This window comes from Metarhizium brunneum, chromosome 2 (assembly GCF_013426205.1).
Source record: "Metarhizium brunneum chromosome 2, complete sequence".
NCBI lineage: Eukaryota > Fungi > Ascomycota > Sordariomycetes > Hypocreales > Clavicipitaceae > Metarhizium > Metarhizium brunneum.
In genome coordinates, this window is record NC_089423.1 from 437,900 (window position 1) to 453,658 (window position 15,759).

Sequence of the window (15,759 nt, forward strand, 5' to 3'; positions counted from 1 at the left end):
AAGTAAAATTAAGAGTTTTTATATATTATAATAAATTACTTTTTTTATTATAATATTTTTTTTTAAATTATTATTATAATTATAATTTTACTTATATAAATTATAGTTTCTCTTATAATTTAAATATAATAATTACTTTAATTATTAATTTATTATTTGCTTTACTTATATTACTTTATAACTTATATAATTAACCTAATTTATAGCTTATTTTTTATATATAACTAGATTATAATATAATATTCTTTTTTTTATAATTTTATTTTTAAAACCTAAGTTTTATTTTATAAATAATTTTATAGCTTTTTTTTTTATTAATAAGTTTTTTTTTTTTTTTATTTTTTAAAATATTTTATTAATATTATATCTAGTTATATTTTTAAGCTAAAATTAAATATAAAAAAAATAATAATTATAAATATATTAATTTTATTAATATTATAAATTTATTTAGTTGCCTTATAAATATACCTTATATTTATTATTTTAAAAATAAGAAATTCTATTATATAATAAATAAGAAATTATAATATAATAAGTATATATAATATAATTACCTATATAATAATATTTTAATAGCTTTTTTTTATAAGTATTATTATAGCTTTTATTTTATTTATATTTTTTTATTAATAATATTTCTTAGTAATATACTTATTAAAGTAATAAAAAAAATTAAAATTAAAAAAAAAAAATAAGTAATAAGCTATTAAAGCTTTATATATAATTAATTAACTTTTAGTTTTAGCTTTTTATAATTATAAATTAATTAGCTTAAATATAAAAAATCTAAAATTATATTAAGAATAAAAGTTTAAAATTATTTTATTATAATATAATAAAATTAAATATTAAAAATAAAATTTTACTTATTTTAAATACTTATAAGTATTAAGTAATAAATAATTTAAGTATAATAAGTATTTTTAAAAAAAATAATTAATTTATTTTTAGGTTAAATAAAAAGTTTTTAAATTTAAGTTTTTTTATACTTTTTATATTTTTTAATAAAATTATTTTAATAAATATTAATACTTTTTTAGGTATTTTATAAGTTTTTATATATTTTTTTTATATTTATAATTTTTTTACTTAATAAAATACTAATATATTTTATTTTTTATTTTTATATTTAAAATTTATTTTATTTTATATTTTTTATTATTTAAAACTTTAATATTTTTTTTTATTAATATATTATTTAATATTTTCTTAAAAAATAAAATATATATTATAAAATAATTTTTTATAATTCTTAATAAAAATTTATAATTATTTATTAATATTTATTTTTTAATAATAAATAATTTTAATTTTTTATAATTTAATTTATTATTTAATTATATTATTTTAATATTTTATTAAAATAAGTAAATTATATTTTTTTTCTTAAAAATTAATTTTTTTAATTTTTTTTAATTATAATATTATATTATTTTTTTTTATATAAATTTTAATTTATATTATATTTTTTATATAATTTTTTTAGTTTATTTACTTATAATATTATTTATTTTATTTATAATTTTTTATATTATATTTAAAATATTTTAAAATTAAATTTATAATTAATATAAACTAATATTTATTTTATTAATTCTAATATTAAATTATTATAAGCTAATTATATTATAAGTAATTATTTAATTTAATTATTTTATTAATAATTAATATAATATTATAAATATTATTTAAGTATTTAATTTAATTTTTTTATTTATTTATTTATTTATAAATAATATATAATACTTAACTTATAATTTATTTTAAGTTATATTATAAATACTTATTAAAACTTAAAAATAAATATATTTTTTTTATTTAATATAATTTTTTTTAATAGCTTATAATTACTTATTATTATTTATAAAAATATATATATAAGTTTTTTTATATTATTTACTTTTTTATATAATAAAAAGTATTTATATTTTATAAGTTTATTTATAATTATAAATATATTATTATATTTTATATTAATTATTAGTTTTTTTAATATTAATAGCTTTATAATATAATTAAAAGCTATTAATTCTTATAATTATATTAATATTAATAATAATTATAATTTTTTATATAACTTATATTATAAAGCTTTACTTTTTTTATATTATATATATTTATTAATAATTTTTTTAATTATTTTCTTAATTTCTAAGAAATTATATTATTATTATATTTTATTTAATATTTTATAAATTTCTTAATATTTATAAACTAAGTATTTATATATTTTTTTAATATATTTTTTTTATAATTCTAATAATATTTAAATTTTTTTTTTATATTTTAGTATTTTTCTTAAATAATATATATATTTTATTAATATATTCTTAATATATTATATATTATTTATTACTTATTAGTATATTTTATTATATATTAGGTTTTTTTTTATACTTTTAATATAATATTTAATTATTTTTATTAAAAATTATTATTTTTATTAATTTTAAGAAGTTATTTTATTATTATAAGTACTTTTATATTATAATTATTTTTTTAATTTAAAATATTTACTTATTTATTTTTAGATTTTTTTTAATAAATTATTTTATAATTAAATTCTAAAAAATATTTAGTTTATTAAATTTATTTTTTATTTAATTATTATATTATTATAAAATAAAAAATATTTTTATAATTAATATATATTTTAATTTTATATTTACTTTTTATAAAATAATATTTAAATTTTTTAAAAATATTAATAATTATTAAAAATTTTTTATTATAAATAAAATAATTAAATTTTATTTTATAAAGTTTTTTTAAGTAAAATATAATAAAATATAGTTTTTTATTATTATTTTATTATTTTATTTATACTTTTAAAGTAAAATTTAATAAATTAATTTTTAGTTTTATTTTTTTTTTTAAGTTAAAAGTTCTTAAAATAAGTTTAAATATAATAAGTTTTTTAATTTTATTAAAAGTATATTATATTTTATTATTTTAGTTTTATTATTTATTTTTTTTAATAAGTTTATTTAAAAGTATTATAATTTTATTATAACTTTTAATAAATTTTTTATAATAATTTATAAAGCTTTTAAAGCTTTATATATTCTTAATATTTTTTAATATTAATTAGTTTTTTATTATTTTAATTTTTATTTTTTTTATTTATATTTTATTTAATTATATTATATATTTTAAAAAGTATATTTTTTAAGTATAAAATTTACTTTTTATTAGTTTTATTAATAATTTTATATTTTATAATACTTATAATATTTTATATATATATTTTTTATAGTTTTTTAGGGTTTTTAAGAAAATTAATATATTATTTAAATATATTATTATTAAATTATTTAAATATTTTTATAATATATTATTAATTATTTATTAAAATATTATTAATATATTAATAAACTTAAATAATATTATTAAATATTTAAATAATTTAAATTTTATTTTAAAAACTATTATTTATTTATAACTTTTTTTTATTTAAATTAAGTTATATACTTTTTTTAGGTTTATTATAATAAACTAATTTATATTATATAATTAATTTTATAATTTAAAAATAAATAATAATAATATTTAATCTTTTATAATAATTATATTTAATTATTAATAATTTATTATTAGCTATAATTTTTTATTTTTCTTTAAAATAAATATAACTAAATATTTAGCTTTTAATATAAATATTTTAATATAGCTTTTTATTAGTATTTTATTAATATATTTTTATAATATTTTAAGTTTTTTTATATTTAAGTTATAAATCTTATAAAATATTATTAACTTTTTATTTATTAATTTAATTTAATAATTTTATTAATTATATTTTAATAACCTAGTTTTTAATTTTTTTATAAATAATTTTTTATATTTTTAATATTTTTTAAGAATATTTTTAAGTTTTTTTTTATTATTATTAGGCTTTTATTATTCTTATTTTTCTTTTTTTTTTTAAGTTTTTTATTTATATTTATAAAGTTTTTTCTTAAAATAATAATAACCTTTTATATTTTAGCTTTTATTTTCTTATTATTTATTATTATTTATATTTTAATTTATAATATTATTAAAATTATTATAATAAATTTAATTATTTTTTTTTTATATATATTATTTTTATATTATTTATTTATTATTATTAGTTTTTAAATAACTTATTTAAAGGTTTTTTTTTTTAGAATTTTATTTATAAGCTAAATTATAATAAAAAATTTTTTATTTTTTAAATTTTATTAATTTTATTAGCTTAAAATTTTATTTTACTTTAATTAGTTTATTTTTTAGTTAATTAATAAGTTATTTTTTTATAATTATAAGTATTTTAATATTAAATTATATTTTAATATATTTATAATATTAAGTTAAATTACTTTTAAATAATTTTAAATTTATACTTTAAAATAATTAGTTTTTTAATTAATAATTTTATTATTATAAGTAAAAAATTTTTTTTAATATTAATTAATTTATATAATATTTTTTTATATTTTTATAATAATTAATAATAATTAATAATTTTAAGTAAAATATAATTACTTATTATATTATTATTTATAAGTATATAAATATAATATTTTATAATTTTAATATTTAATATTATTTTATTATTTTATTTATTTTAAATTATATTAAGAGTTATTAATATTTTTTTTTTATATTAGCTTATAGTTTTTTTATAAATAATATATTTTATTTTTTAAGTTTTTTAAAATAAATTTTTTTATAATTTATTATTTTATTTTTTAATATTATTTTATAAGTTTAGTTTTATTTTATAAGTACTTAAAATAAAACTTATTATTAAATATTTAATATAAATAATTATATATTTAGTTTTTTATTTTTTTATATTTTTTTATATTTTAAGTTATTATAATTTATTATATATTTTTTATTATATTTAAAGTTAAACTTTTATTTATTATATTATTTATTTAGATTTTATTTATTATAATATATTAATTTTATAATTTTCTTAAAGTTTTTTTATTTAAGTATATTTAATACTTATTATATTTATTTATATATTATTAATATTTTATATTATTACTTATATTACTTTTTAGCTTTATTTATTATATATTTTAAGTAATTTAATAATAAATATATTATATAATTTTTTATTTTATATTAAAATAATTTAAATAATAACTTTTTTTTATATATTAGAATTTTTTTTTTATATATATATTAATATTATTATTTATTTTTTATATATATATATAATTAATATATATTTAATTTATATATATTTACAAAATTTATATATACTTAATATTTAATAAATATATTTAAATTAAATTTTAAAATTATTATTTAATTATTATTAATTATTTTTATTTTTTATTTTAAGAGTTTTTATTTAAAGTATAATATTTTAATTAAATATTTTTTTATTTTAATTAAAAATATACTTAATTATACTTTAATTTAAAAATATACTTAATATATTATAAATATATATAATATTTATATTAAATATATATATTTTATATATTTTAATAAAAGTTTAAAATTTTTTTTTTTTTTTAAAAATTATAATATTTAATTTTTTATTATTATAATAATATTTATTATTAAAATAAAAATTATAAAATATTTTTTTATTAATATAAGAAAATATTATTATATAGCTTATTTTTATATAATTATTAGTTTTATAAGTATTTTTTTTTATTTTATTTATTTTTAAATATTTTTAAAATATTTAAAATTATATTATTATTATTAATACTTATTTTTTTTATTTTATTTTTTAATTTATTAAAAGTAATAAAAATTTATATATTTTACTTTTTTTTATATTATTATTCTTTTTAAATTTTTTTTACTTTTACTTATTATTATATTTAATTAAAAAGTTTTTAATATAAGTTTTTATTTAAATATTTTAATAATTTTAATTTATAAAGTTTTTTTTATTTTATTATTATAAGTATTTTTTTTTTATTAATTATTTATTTAGGTTTTTTTATATTAATTATTTAATTATTTATAACTTATTTTTTATAAAATTTATAATTTTTTTTTTTAGTTTTTTTAGTTTTTTTAAAAATTATTTTTTTTTATTTATTACTTATATAAATATAATAATTATTATTATAATAAAAAGTTTAATTAAAATTTTTATATTTTACTTTTAATTTAATAATTTTAATTTTTTATTAATTAATAAAATTAAGTTATTTTTTATTTTTTTTTAATATTAGCTTTTATTTTTTCTTAGTTTTCTTATATTTATTAATAAAATATTTTAGTTTTTTATAATTATAATATTTTTTTTTTTATTATTTTTCTTAATAATATTAAGCTTTATTTATTTAAAATTAAAAGTATAATTATAAATAATAAATTTATTATACTTTTTATATTAATTAGCTTAATAACTTTTTTTTTTAATAAAGCTTTAGGTTTTTTTACTTTATTTTTTTTATATATATTATTAATATTATTTATTATTAATTTATATTATTATAATAATATAATTTAATAAGTTATTTAATTTATTCTTTTTATAAAGTTTATTTTTAATTTTTTTTTTAAGTTTTTTATAAAAAACTAATATAAAAGGTTTATTTTTTTAATTAAGCTAAAATATAAATTATTTAAATTAAGTAATATAATTAAATATTAATTTCTTTTACTTAAGCTTATTAATATAATATTTAATAGCTTTAGTTTTATTAATTATTTTAAAGGCTTTTTTAATAGCTTTTTTAAATTTATTATAACTTTTAAAAATAATATTAGTTTTTTTTTTATAATTATTTTTTTTATTAAGGTAATTTTTTATAATAAATTTAAATTATATAAGTATTATTTTTATTATATATTTTTTTATATATAATATTTTAATAAAAAATTCTTTTATTTTAATTAAAAATTATTAATAATAAGCTTTAAATTAAGTAAAAAATTCTTAAAGTATACCTAAAAATTTATTATATAATTCTAATACTTTAAGTCTAAGAATTTCTTTTAAGTTTTTTTTAATTATAATAATAATTATAACTTATTTTTATTATTTTTCCTTTATTTATTAAATTTATTCTTAAAAGTATATAATTTTAATAAGTATTTTATAAGTAAAAATAATTATTAGTTTTTTTTAGGTTTTATTTAATATAAATATAATAATAATTTTATATAATATTATATTAATAATTATTAGGTATTACTTAAAGTAATATAATAATAGTTTAAATAAAAGCTTTTAATATATAATAACTAAGATTTTTAAGGGATAAACTAATTATAATTTATATTAATAAAGCTATTAAGGTAATTAATTTAAGTAATTAAGTATTATATTAATAATAAGTTATAAATTATAATTAAATAATTAAAGTTAAAAAATTATAAGTAAAGCTTATTTAATATAATAATTAATATTAAAAGCTAAAAAGCTAAGATTTATTTATAAAGTAAAATTAAGGGTTTTTATATATTATAATAAATTACTTTTTTTATTATAATATTTCCTTTTAAATTATTATTATAATTATAATTTTATTTATATAAATTATAATTTCTTTTATAATTTAAATATAATAATTACTTTAATTATTAATTTATTATTTGCCTTGCTTATACCGCTTTATAGCTTATATAGCCGGCCTAACTTACAGCTTGCTTCCTGTATATAACTGGGTTGTAACATATTGCAGCCAGCTTCAACGTGCAAATGGATAGCGTAGTATTTTAATTGCTCTAATCCTGCTATCTATTCGTGATTTCTCTATGCCAAAGGGCCTTACGTTTAGCTTCTTCTACTTATGCCCGCCACCTCAACTAAGCATAACCTCTACAGCTTGTCCCTCTAAACTATAAATAAACTCCTGGCTAAAAGGATAATCAATATAGCTAACTGGATCCTTTCCTTTATAAAATACATCCCTATTATACTTAGTAAGTTCTAGCCTATTCCGCACCTTATACGGTAAATCTGGTGTTAAGGTAAAGGCCCTGCCAAACGCGATAATAATTTTCTTACGAGGGTACTACTTATTAACTAACTGTCTCGCAATCTCTGGCTTGAACCCGCCAGCTATAAGAAGTAGCCCCTTCCACAACTTATAGGCAAACTCTAGGCTCTCTGTGTTTTTTTTTTTAGTCTCTATAATGTTATTCCCTTTGACTTGAGGGTCTACTAGATGTAGATACGCGAGATTTAAGCGGCCTAACTTGGCAATAACGTCTGAGAACTAGGGGACCGGGTCGGCCATTTTCATGGCGTTAAATATGTTCCAAGAGCTAAGACAAACACCTCTTCTCTTAGGCCTAATAGCCTAGGCGATAGCTGTAGTAACCTTTATAGTAAAGCGAGATCTATTCTTAATGCTCTTATTATACTTATTATTATACTGGTTAGAGACGTCTTATAGGAACTGGTTTATAAGGTACCTATTTGCGCTGCTAAGTTTAATGCTATTAAAGCTAGCGGTGATAGTGTTCTTAGCAGCTGCTATGTACGCTTCCTTTTTCTATTAAATCTGCGTAATGCTAAGCTTCTGCGGTTTAGAGGAATTTGTAGTAGTAGGGATAGTGTCTGGTCTGTAGACGGAGATGCCCTCTTTAGTAGAGATATCCACGGCGACACCAGCGTTTACGGCGACACGACCTAGGGACCAGAGCTGGGCGAAGATATAGCTCCCGTTTTTATGGATTACGTCAATGACTTTTTGCTATACGTTAATTTACTCTTAGTTCCAGATGCCAGGAACATTATTATAGCCGCCGTCTTATAAAGAGATAATAATACCTTTAATAATAAGAAGAGTTCCCAGGATAAAGGCGCGCTGTTTATAATAATCTACTATTATAGGCAGTGGGATGTATTTATTAGAGGCGCGGAAGCGGGTAAGGGGCGCAAGTGCAAGATGGTGTTTAAGGGTAATATTTCCTATAGCTAGTAGCTTAAATAGATTGGAGGAGGCCATTTTAGAGAATGTATTTGAGTTGGCAAAGTTAGCAGTGGGTTGGTTGTTGACTTAGGGTTTAGGCTTGTGAATACAAAACTTATTATAAAGGCAGACTCATTGAGGGTTAATAGGGTTTTTAACTTGAACGGGAGTACTTCGCAATACACCTCACAACTATGCATTACACTGTATTTTAGTCATTAGTTACCATGCTGCAGTATCCATATACTTGGTATTTCTAAGCGCCGGAACCTAGACGGGGCCTGATGGCGGCTTTCATTGGGACTAGACGCTCGACTCTGGCGCCAAGAGGCGTTGCATCTGGTCCGTGGAATTGAGTTCCAGCTGCTTAGCCAATTCCCCCACGGCCCGGATTTCTTAACTCCGGAGCGCGAAGCCATAAACTCTCATAAGGGGCTCAGTAATGCCAGTAGCGTTATATTAACCTTTGCGTGCGTTTAATACCCAGACTAGGCGTGACAAGAGAAGCTAAATGATTCGTATTCCACATATATAAATGCTCTTATCACATGCCTAACACTAATGCGCCGACGAACTGTACTAGAGTTCGTTGACAATTTGTATGGCCTGAAATTAGTCAGCTAGATAAAAAACGCCATCATTCCTCGTGACAATCCATTCCTTACAAATTAGAATACAGTTTAATCTCTTCTTACAAATCAAACTTTAGTTTCGATTTCTTATAAATGAAAATGTAGGGGGCTTCTAATAAAGAAGAGCTAGAAGCCGCTCCTAGCTTCCCAACTTAACAATCTCAGGTACGAAAATGAAGCAAGCTATCGTGGACAAAGCTGTTACTGTCGCAATCTGCGATGTCGACATTCCTGTCGCCAAGCCTGGCCAAGTTGTGATTCAGGTTGTGGTGTCTGGTACCAATCCCAAGGATTGGAAAATGCCCGCTTGGATGCCAGATGCTCCTGCTGCAAACCAGGGCGATGATATTGCCGGCTATGTTGAGGCTGTGGGAGGAGGAGTCTTGAACTTCAAAAAGGGCGACCGAGTGGCTGCTTTTCACGAAATGATGACGCTTGGTGGAAGTTACGCCCAGTATGCCGTCGCATGGGAGCACACGACCTTCCATCTCCCGGAGGATACCAGCTTCGAAGGTATGAGAATCCTCGGCCGATTGTGCTTGCACGCCCATTAACACAACTAGAGGCCGCCACGATCCCACTAGCTGCCACGACATCTGCCCTTGGTCTGTATCAGCAGCTAAGCCTTCCACTTCCTTGGAATCCCGCGCCAGAACCACTGCCTCTGGTAGTGTATGGCGGTGCATCCGCTGTCGGCGCTTTTGCGATCAAACTAGCACGCCTCTCGAATATCCATCCTATCATCGCTGTAGCCGGCAAGGGCACACCGTTCGTTGAAACACTGATCGATCGTTCCAAGGGCGACACCATCATCGACTACCGCAAAGGCGACGAAGCTGTGCGCAAGGCCGTCAGAGATGCCGCCCGCGGCCTGCCAATCCACCACGCTTTTGACGCCGTATCAGAGAAGGGGAGCTACCAGAATCTCGGCGCGGCGCTAACCGCACCAGCTACAATTACAGTTGTTCTGCCGGGTCAAGAGTACAACAAGGTTCCAGAGGGGGTTAAGATTGTCGCAACCACCGTAGCATCAGTTCACAAACCTGCAGATAAAGGGAAAATGGTTAGTGAGGTCGAGTTTGGCGCTGCATTCTTCGCCTTGTTTGGGAGAGGCCTGGCGGGGGGTTGGTTCACGGGGCATCCTCATGAAGTTCGCCCGGGTGGGTTGGCTGGGCTTGAGGGAGCGTTGAAAGACTTGCAGGCTGGCAAAGCTTCGGCTGTGAAGTACGTTGTCCGCATCGCCGAGACACCAGGACTGTAGGACTGTAATTCGGCCAAAGGCTGTTTCTACATTACCTGTTGGCAACTAAGTGGGCTAACCACTTAGTTAGCCCCGAAACTCCGGGACAGCTACTATATCAATTAGCAATATAGGTATAGAAGCACAATTTCTTAGCTATACTCGAAAATTAAGACTAGATCTAACCACCAAAATAGGGTCAAAACTTTTTATTATTACACTAAAATACTTTTATAGCTTATATAAATTAAACTCTAGACTTTTTTTAATTTTAGATTTATATATTATATTATATCTGGCGCTTAAAATTATTATTAGAATTTCACGGCGAAGACCCTTGTTTTAGTAGTTTATTAAACTACAATTAAACTAGTATTAATATATTTAGCGCTAATTCTAATTAGACTATATATTATTAGATTTATTTTAATTTAAGGGTTAATAGGTATTTTATTTAGTATTTATATATATTAATTTTTACTTAATATTTTACTCTAATATTAGTAATATATTTTATTTTTTTATATAAGTAAATTATATATATTAAAAATACTAAAAAAATATAGCTACTTATATAAGTTTACTAATTCTTAGGAAAAGGCTAAGGCTAATATAAATTATAAGTAAGTAAAATAATAGCAGGACACCGCTACACAATATAACAAACTGTATACTAGACTATATAGTCCAGGTCTTCCCCAGACCTGCGTATTTGGATATAATATATTAATATCAACTCTACTATCTAGATATATTAATATTAATATATATTAATATTTATATAACTTTTTACCTCTTAAATAGATATCTAGATTAATATCTACCTATTATTACTTTTTAATTAGTAGAAAAGATCTTATTAATTAAATAAAGGAGAAAAGTTTTTTCCTAATTTTAATATTAGGAACCACCAACTAAGTAGTCGTCTAAACTATAATAGGCTGTGCTGCTGATGACCTCTCGGCTAATGTGCGCTCGACTGATGCCGGTGCTGATGACGCCACCAAATGAAGGTCTCAGAACCTCCCCCTGAGCATCGACCACGCAACTATTTGCCTAGCTCGTCCAGAGCTTCTGGTTTCTCTCTTCTGTAAGGCAATCAATTTGTTGATTTCCGAGCTTACCTTGTAGCTGAAAAAGCCCCGTGCCCTTACACAAACAGTTCTCGTAATTAGCTTATCTAGGCGATTTATCGTCCATGGCATCGTCTCAGACCACTCCTGCTTCTGCGCCCTCGATTTCGGACCAGCCTATTACTGGGACGTCTCTGGGAGGTTGTTGGAGAAGGTATCTGTCTCTACAACTAACCAGGGAACAATAGGTCACACTTGATATCAGCTACGGACAGGTGGGATTTGATTCGAGATATGATATCGAAGGAAGAAGACGAGAGGCCAGTTGTCAGAGGGCCGATTATCGCGCTGATGATTATGCTAACTTACTCTTTTCGCCAGCTTGACCATGCAGGTACCTCGAGCAATTGGTGCCCGAGCCGGACTCTGAACCAGGGGAGAAGCCGAGAACGTTAAGAGGGACGATGATTCTATAAATAAAAGTCTAAGTCCTCTTCGCCTTGGCTGGTGGCCCGGTGCAGGTGTCCACACATTAAAGGCGTGGCGGCTTAGAGAGAAACATAATCGTCTAGACTGCGACGACGTTCTCGGAGTCTAGTAATAGTTCCACCAGAAGAATTAGCGGTCTTCTATACACAAGATCTGGTGTTAAATAACAACCGCATTGATCGCAGACTTGCAGGCTTCGGCTGATTGTACGCCTTGCACCACTGCTCTAAAGTGCAAGGTGTGACGTAATATTTTAAGTACTATACATTATCAGACCAGACACCTGTGTATGCCGCCGCACTCCTTCTCGATCCCTCAAAAAGAAGAAAATACATTGAGAGGAATTGGAAAGAGTCCTGGCAAGCCTCTGCTATTGCAGCTGCCCAGAAAATCTGGCTAGACGAATATGAGGCCGCGGCAGTCCCAGAATCCTTGCGGGCGCCTCCAGATATATCTTCTTCATCTGAAAGGCAGCACAACGAGCTGGATGAGTTGTTGAGCGGTATTGCGGTTACCGGCCCTATATTAGACGATGCCGATGACTTTGAAACCTTCATTAATGCAACACCAACTCGGATAACCGGCTCTCCTCTCGAGTGGTGGCTACATCGAGACCAAAGGAAAGCATATCCGCGGTTATCCCGCATGGCGATTGATATCCTCTCAATTCCTCCTGAATCATCTGATGTTGAGTCTCACTTCTCATCGGCACGGCGTACGTTATCATGGGATAGAGAGAGTATGACCTGCGAGAACCTGGCCAAGGTTGAGTGTGTGGGCAACTGGATACGTGAGGGTATCATCGTGCCCAAGTCTCACGGTAGCAGGGGCGTTATTTCGAGCGGTTCTGTTGACTTTAGCGTTGAAACAGAGGCAGGGGACTTTCTAGACTAGGGTGTTTAATGTTCTTTCTTCTAGAGTACAGGAGCTAGATGTGATTAGCTGGATATCAACATTGCTAAAGTGGCTATGTGGCTATACGGATATCTATCTGGATATCGATATAAGGGCCGGAATTTCGGTGGATATCGATATACGCAGGTCTGCATAAGAACCAGCCAGACCAAGTGGTTCAGATTCATGCAAATTTAATATCAACTTTCTCAGCGTAGTAATTTGCGAGAAAAGGCTCACCAAGTTGCTGTAAAGTTCACAGTTCAATTTATAGTCGATTCTTAAACAGCGACATTATTGTTGTGGGAAGCTGCCTCTGGATGTATATATTTACATAAGTACAGCACAATAGCCCATTAGATAGTGCTAAAAAACCGCCACTGTAGCGCCTTTAGTGATGGAACCACTATAAATACAGCGCTTAGAGCCCTGACAGCACATATGCTTGCTCGCTTGCTTTCTGAAGAATGGCTCTGCTAGCCTAGATAGAATTCCGATCCGTAGCCCTTCTCAAACAAAGTGAGGACCGGGGGGTTGGGGGCTGGCCCCCATGAAGTTTAAATAAAAAGAAATAAAAAAAATTAAGGAGGAAAACAAGTCAGGAAAAAAGCTACGCCTTACCCCCGCGCATGTCCTATCCGCGGCCCCTCGTTATGTCTGCAGGGGGCCTTATAGAAGCTACAACTGCAAAGGCCTGGAAACAGCTGCAAGTAGCTGCTAGGCCAGCCGCAAACTAGCTAGACAACTGGGCTAGCGTTACTCTAGTAAAAACTAGAGCTATTTTTATAGCTTTTATAGCTAAAAACAGCTCTAACAGCTGGCAGGCAACCCGCCAACAGCTGCGAACAGCCCGATAAAACCAAACTAGCTAAGTTGCTTACGCAACTAGTTAAAAAAAGCTCTACCTGCTAGAAAGAGACTATCTAGGTTGCACATAAGCTTTCTAGCTTACCTGATAAACCCCTTAAATCATGTGACTAACTAGCCTACGTAAGACCTTCTAGCTCACGCAAGCTAAAGCTCTAAAGCAGGAAAAACAACTAGAAACCTAGGAAAAACGCAGGAAAAAAGCTAATAAAGCTATTATCAACTAATAGCCCTAAAAATAACACTTGCTAACAACTGCTATCACCTGCTAACACTTGCTAAAAACAACCTTCCCTTTGTAAAATAGTATAAAAAGCTCTGGATTTGTGTATTTTAGTTTAAAACTCCTAGGGCAACAGCTTCGATAGAAAAATAAAAATAGACCTTAACATAACCCTAACCCTAAAGTTTGGATCACGTGCGAGCGTGCAGGGGGGTCGGAGTGTATTTCAATAAAGTAAATAACGTACAGGTTGAGAAGCATTAAATGTCTCGACCCTGGGCAGAAAGGGCCTTATGGCTACTAACCGGTGCCACAACAGTCCCGGCATAAAGGCCCTGATTGCTACTAATCGCTTCCACAACAATCCCCGTATAAGCATCTATGTCTTCAATTGACAACCCCAGAGTCTTGTTATGAAGCCCCCGCCTACTCTCATAATCACCCTCCCCTGTTGGAAACGAAAGACGCCCAAATATCTGCGTCCCGAAGCCAGACAGATCTCCCTTCTGCGTCTTCGCCGCACCTTCCTCATAATGGTCCTTAGAGGTTTTGCTTGTGAAAGTCCAATCTTTATCGCTAGTGCCTGTCGCCTTCTTAACACTGTTAAAAACTTCTTTCTGGGTTGGCGAGAAACTAGCAATATACACCACATTGTTTCGTAGCTGCGACAACGTGGGTAGCTTGTCGTTCTCGTCGTCTGGAAATTCTTTAAGTGAGACTAAGGCAGTAATTGCCTTAGCCATCTGAGGCCAAGTAGAACTACTATAGCGGACACGGGCGTCATCGATCCATAAGACGCTGCGATTTCGAATGTCTATGCCATAATTGTCGGAATAGAGGACGTATTCATACCACAGCCCGGTGGTGAGAACTACCCATGAACTGACACCGAGACTTTCAATCAGAGAACTCACACCCTCAACTTCTGGCGGCACAGGAGTATCTTTCATCAACTGTTCGTTGGCGAAATCAAAGGCGAACCAGTTAGGCATGACATACGGCACACCTGCTTTAGCAGCCGCCCGGATCAACTTGGGTTGGGTATCGCCAGGTGCATCGAAGGCGAGAGTAATAATGAGGAATTGCTGTCCGTGGAGAGCCTTAACCAGTGAATCCTCATCGTCATAGTCAACTAGGGCGGCTTGGACACTGTCAGGTAATTTAGTGGTGCTTGTAGCACGTGTTATCGCAGTAACAGTATGCTTTCCTGTTTTACACAGCTCCTTTATGATAAATCCTCCAAGCCTGCCTCCAGCCTATTGCAATAGTTAGAATTTACTAGAACCCATGGTACAAATAAACTAATATTAACAAGATGCACTTACCCCAACGATGGCAACCCTTTCAATGTGGTTACTAAAGCCCTTAGGCTGATTTTTGGCGTATTCTTGCGACATGGCTTGGAATAAACCCTTAAGTCTGATGTGACGATGAACTGAGCGTTTTGGCGTCGGACAGATTA

General features: G+C 25.3%; 2 protein-coding genes across 2 annotated transcripts; one reads left to right on the top strand and one right to left on the bottom strand.

Annotated features, from left to right (window-relative positions):
* Positions 1–9,684: 9,684 nt before the first annotated feature.
* On the top strand, positions 9,685–13,207 carry fsr4 (Trans-enoyl reductase fsr4; the record flags this gene model as incomplete). Its single annotated transcript, XM_014683768.2, has 3 exons — positions 9,685–10,024; positions 10,075–10,671; positions 12,588–13,207. The coding sequence occupies 3 exons, from the start codon at positions 9,685–9,687 to the stop codon at positions 13,205–13,207; spliced, it is 1,557 nt and encodes a 518-aa protein (XP_014539254.2).
* A 1,350-nt stretch (positions 13,208–14,557) lies between these two features.
* Positions 14,558–15,694, bottom strand: G6M90_00g031180 (uncharacterized protein; the record flags this gene model as incomplete). Its single annotated transcript, XM_014683767.1, has 2 exons — positions 14,558–15,553; positions 15,623–15,694. The coding sequence occupies 2 exons, from the start codon at positions 15,692–15,694 to the stop codon at positions 14,558–14,560; spliced, it is 1,068 nt and encodes a 355-aa protein (XP_014539253.1).
* Positions 15,695–15,759: the final 65 nt, after the last annotated feature.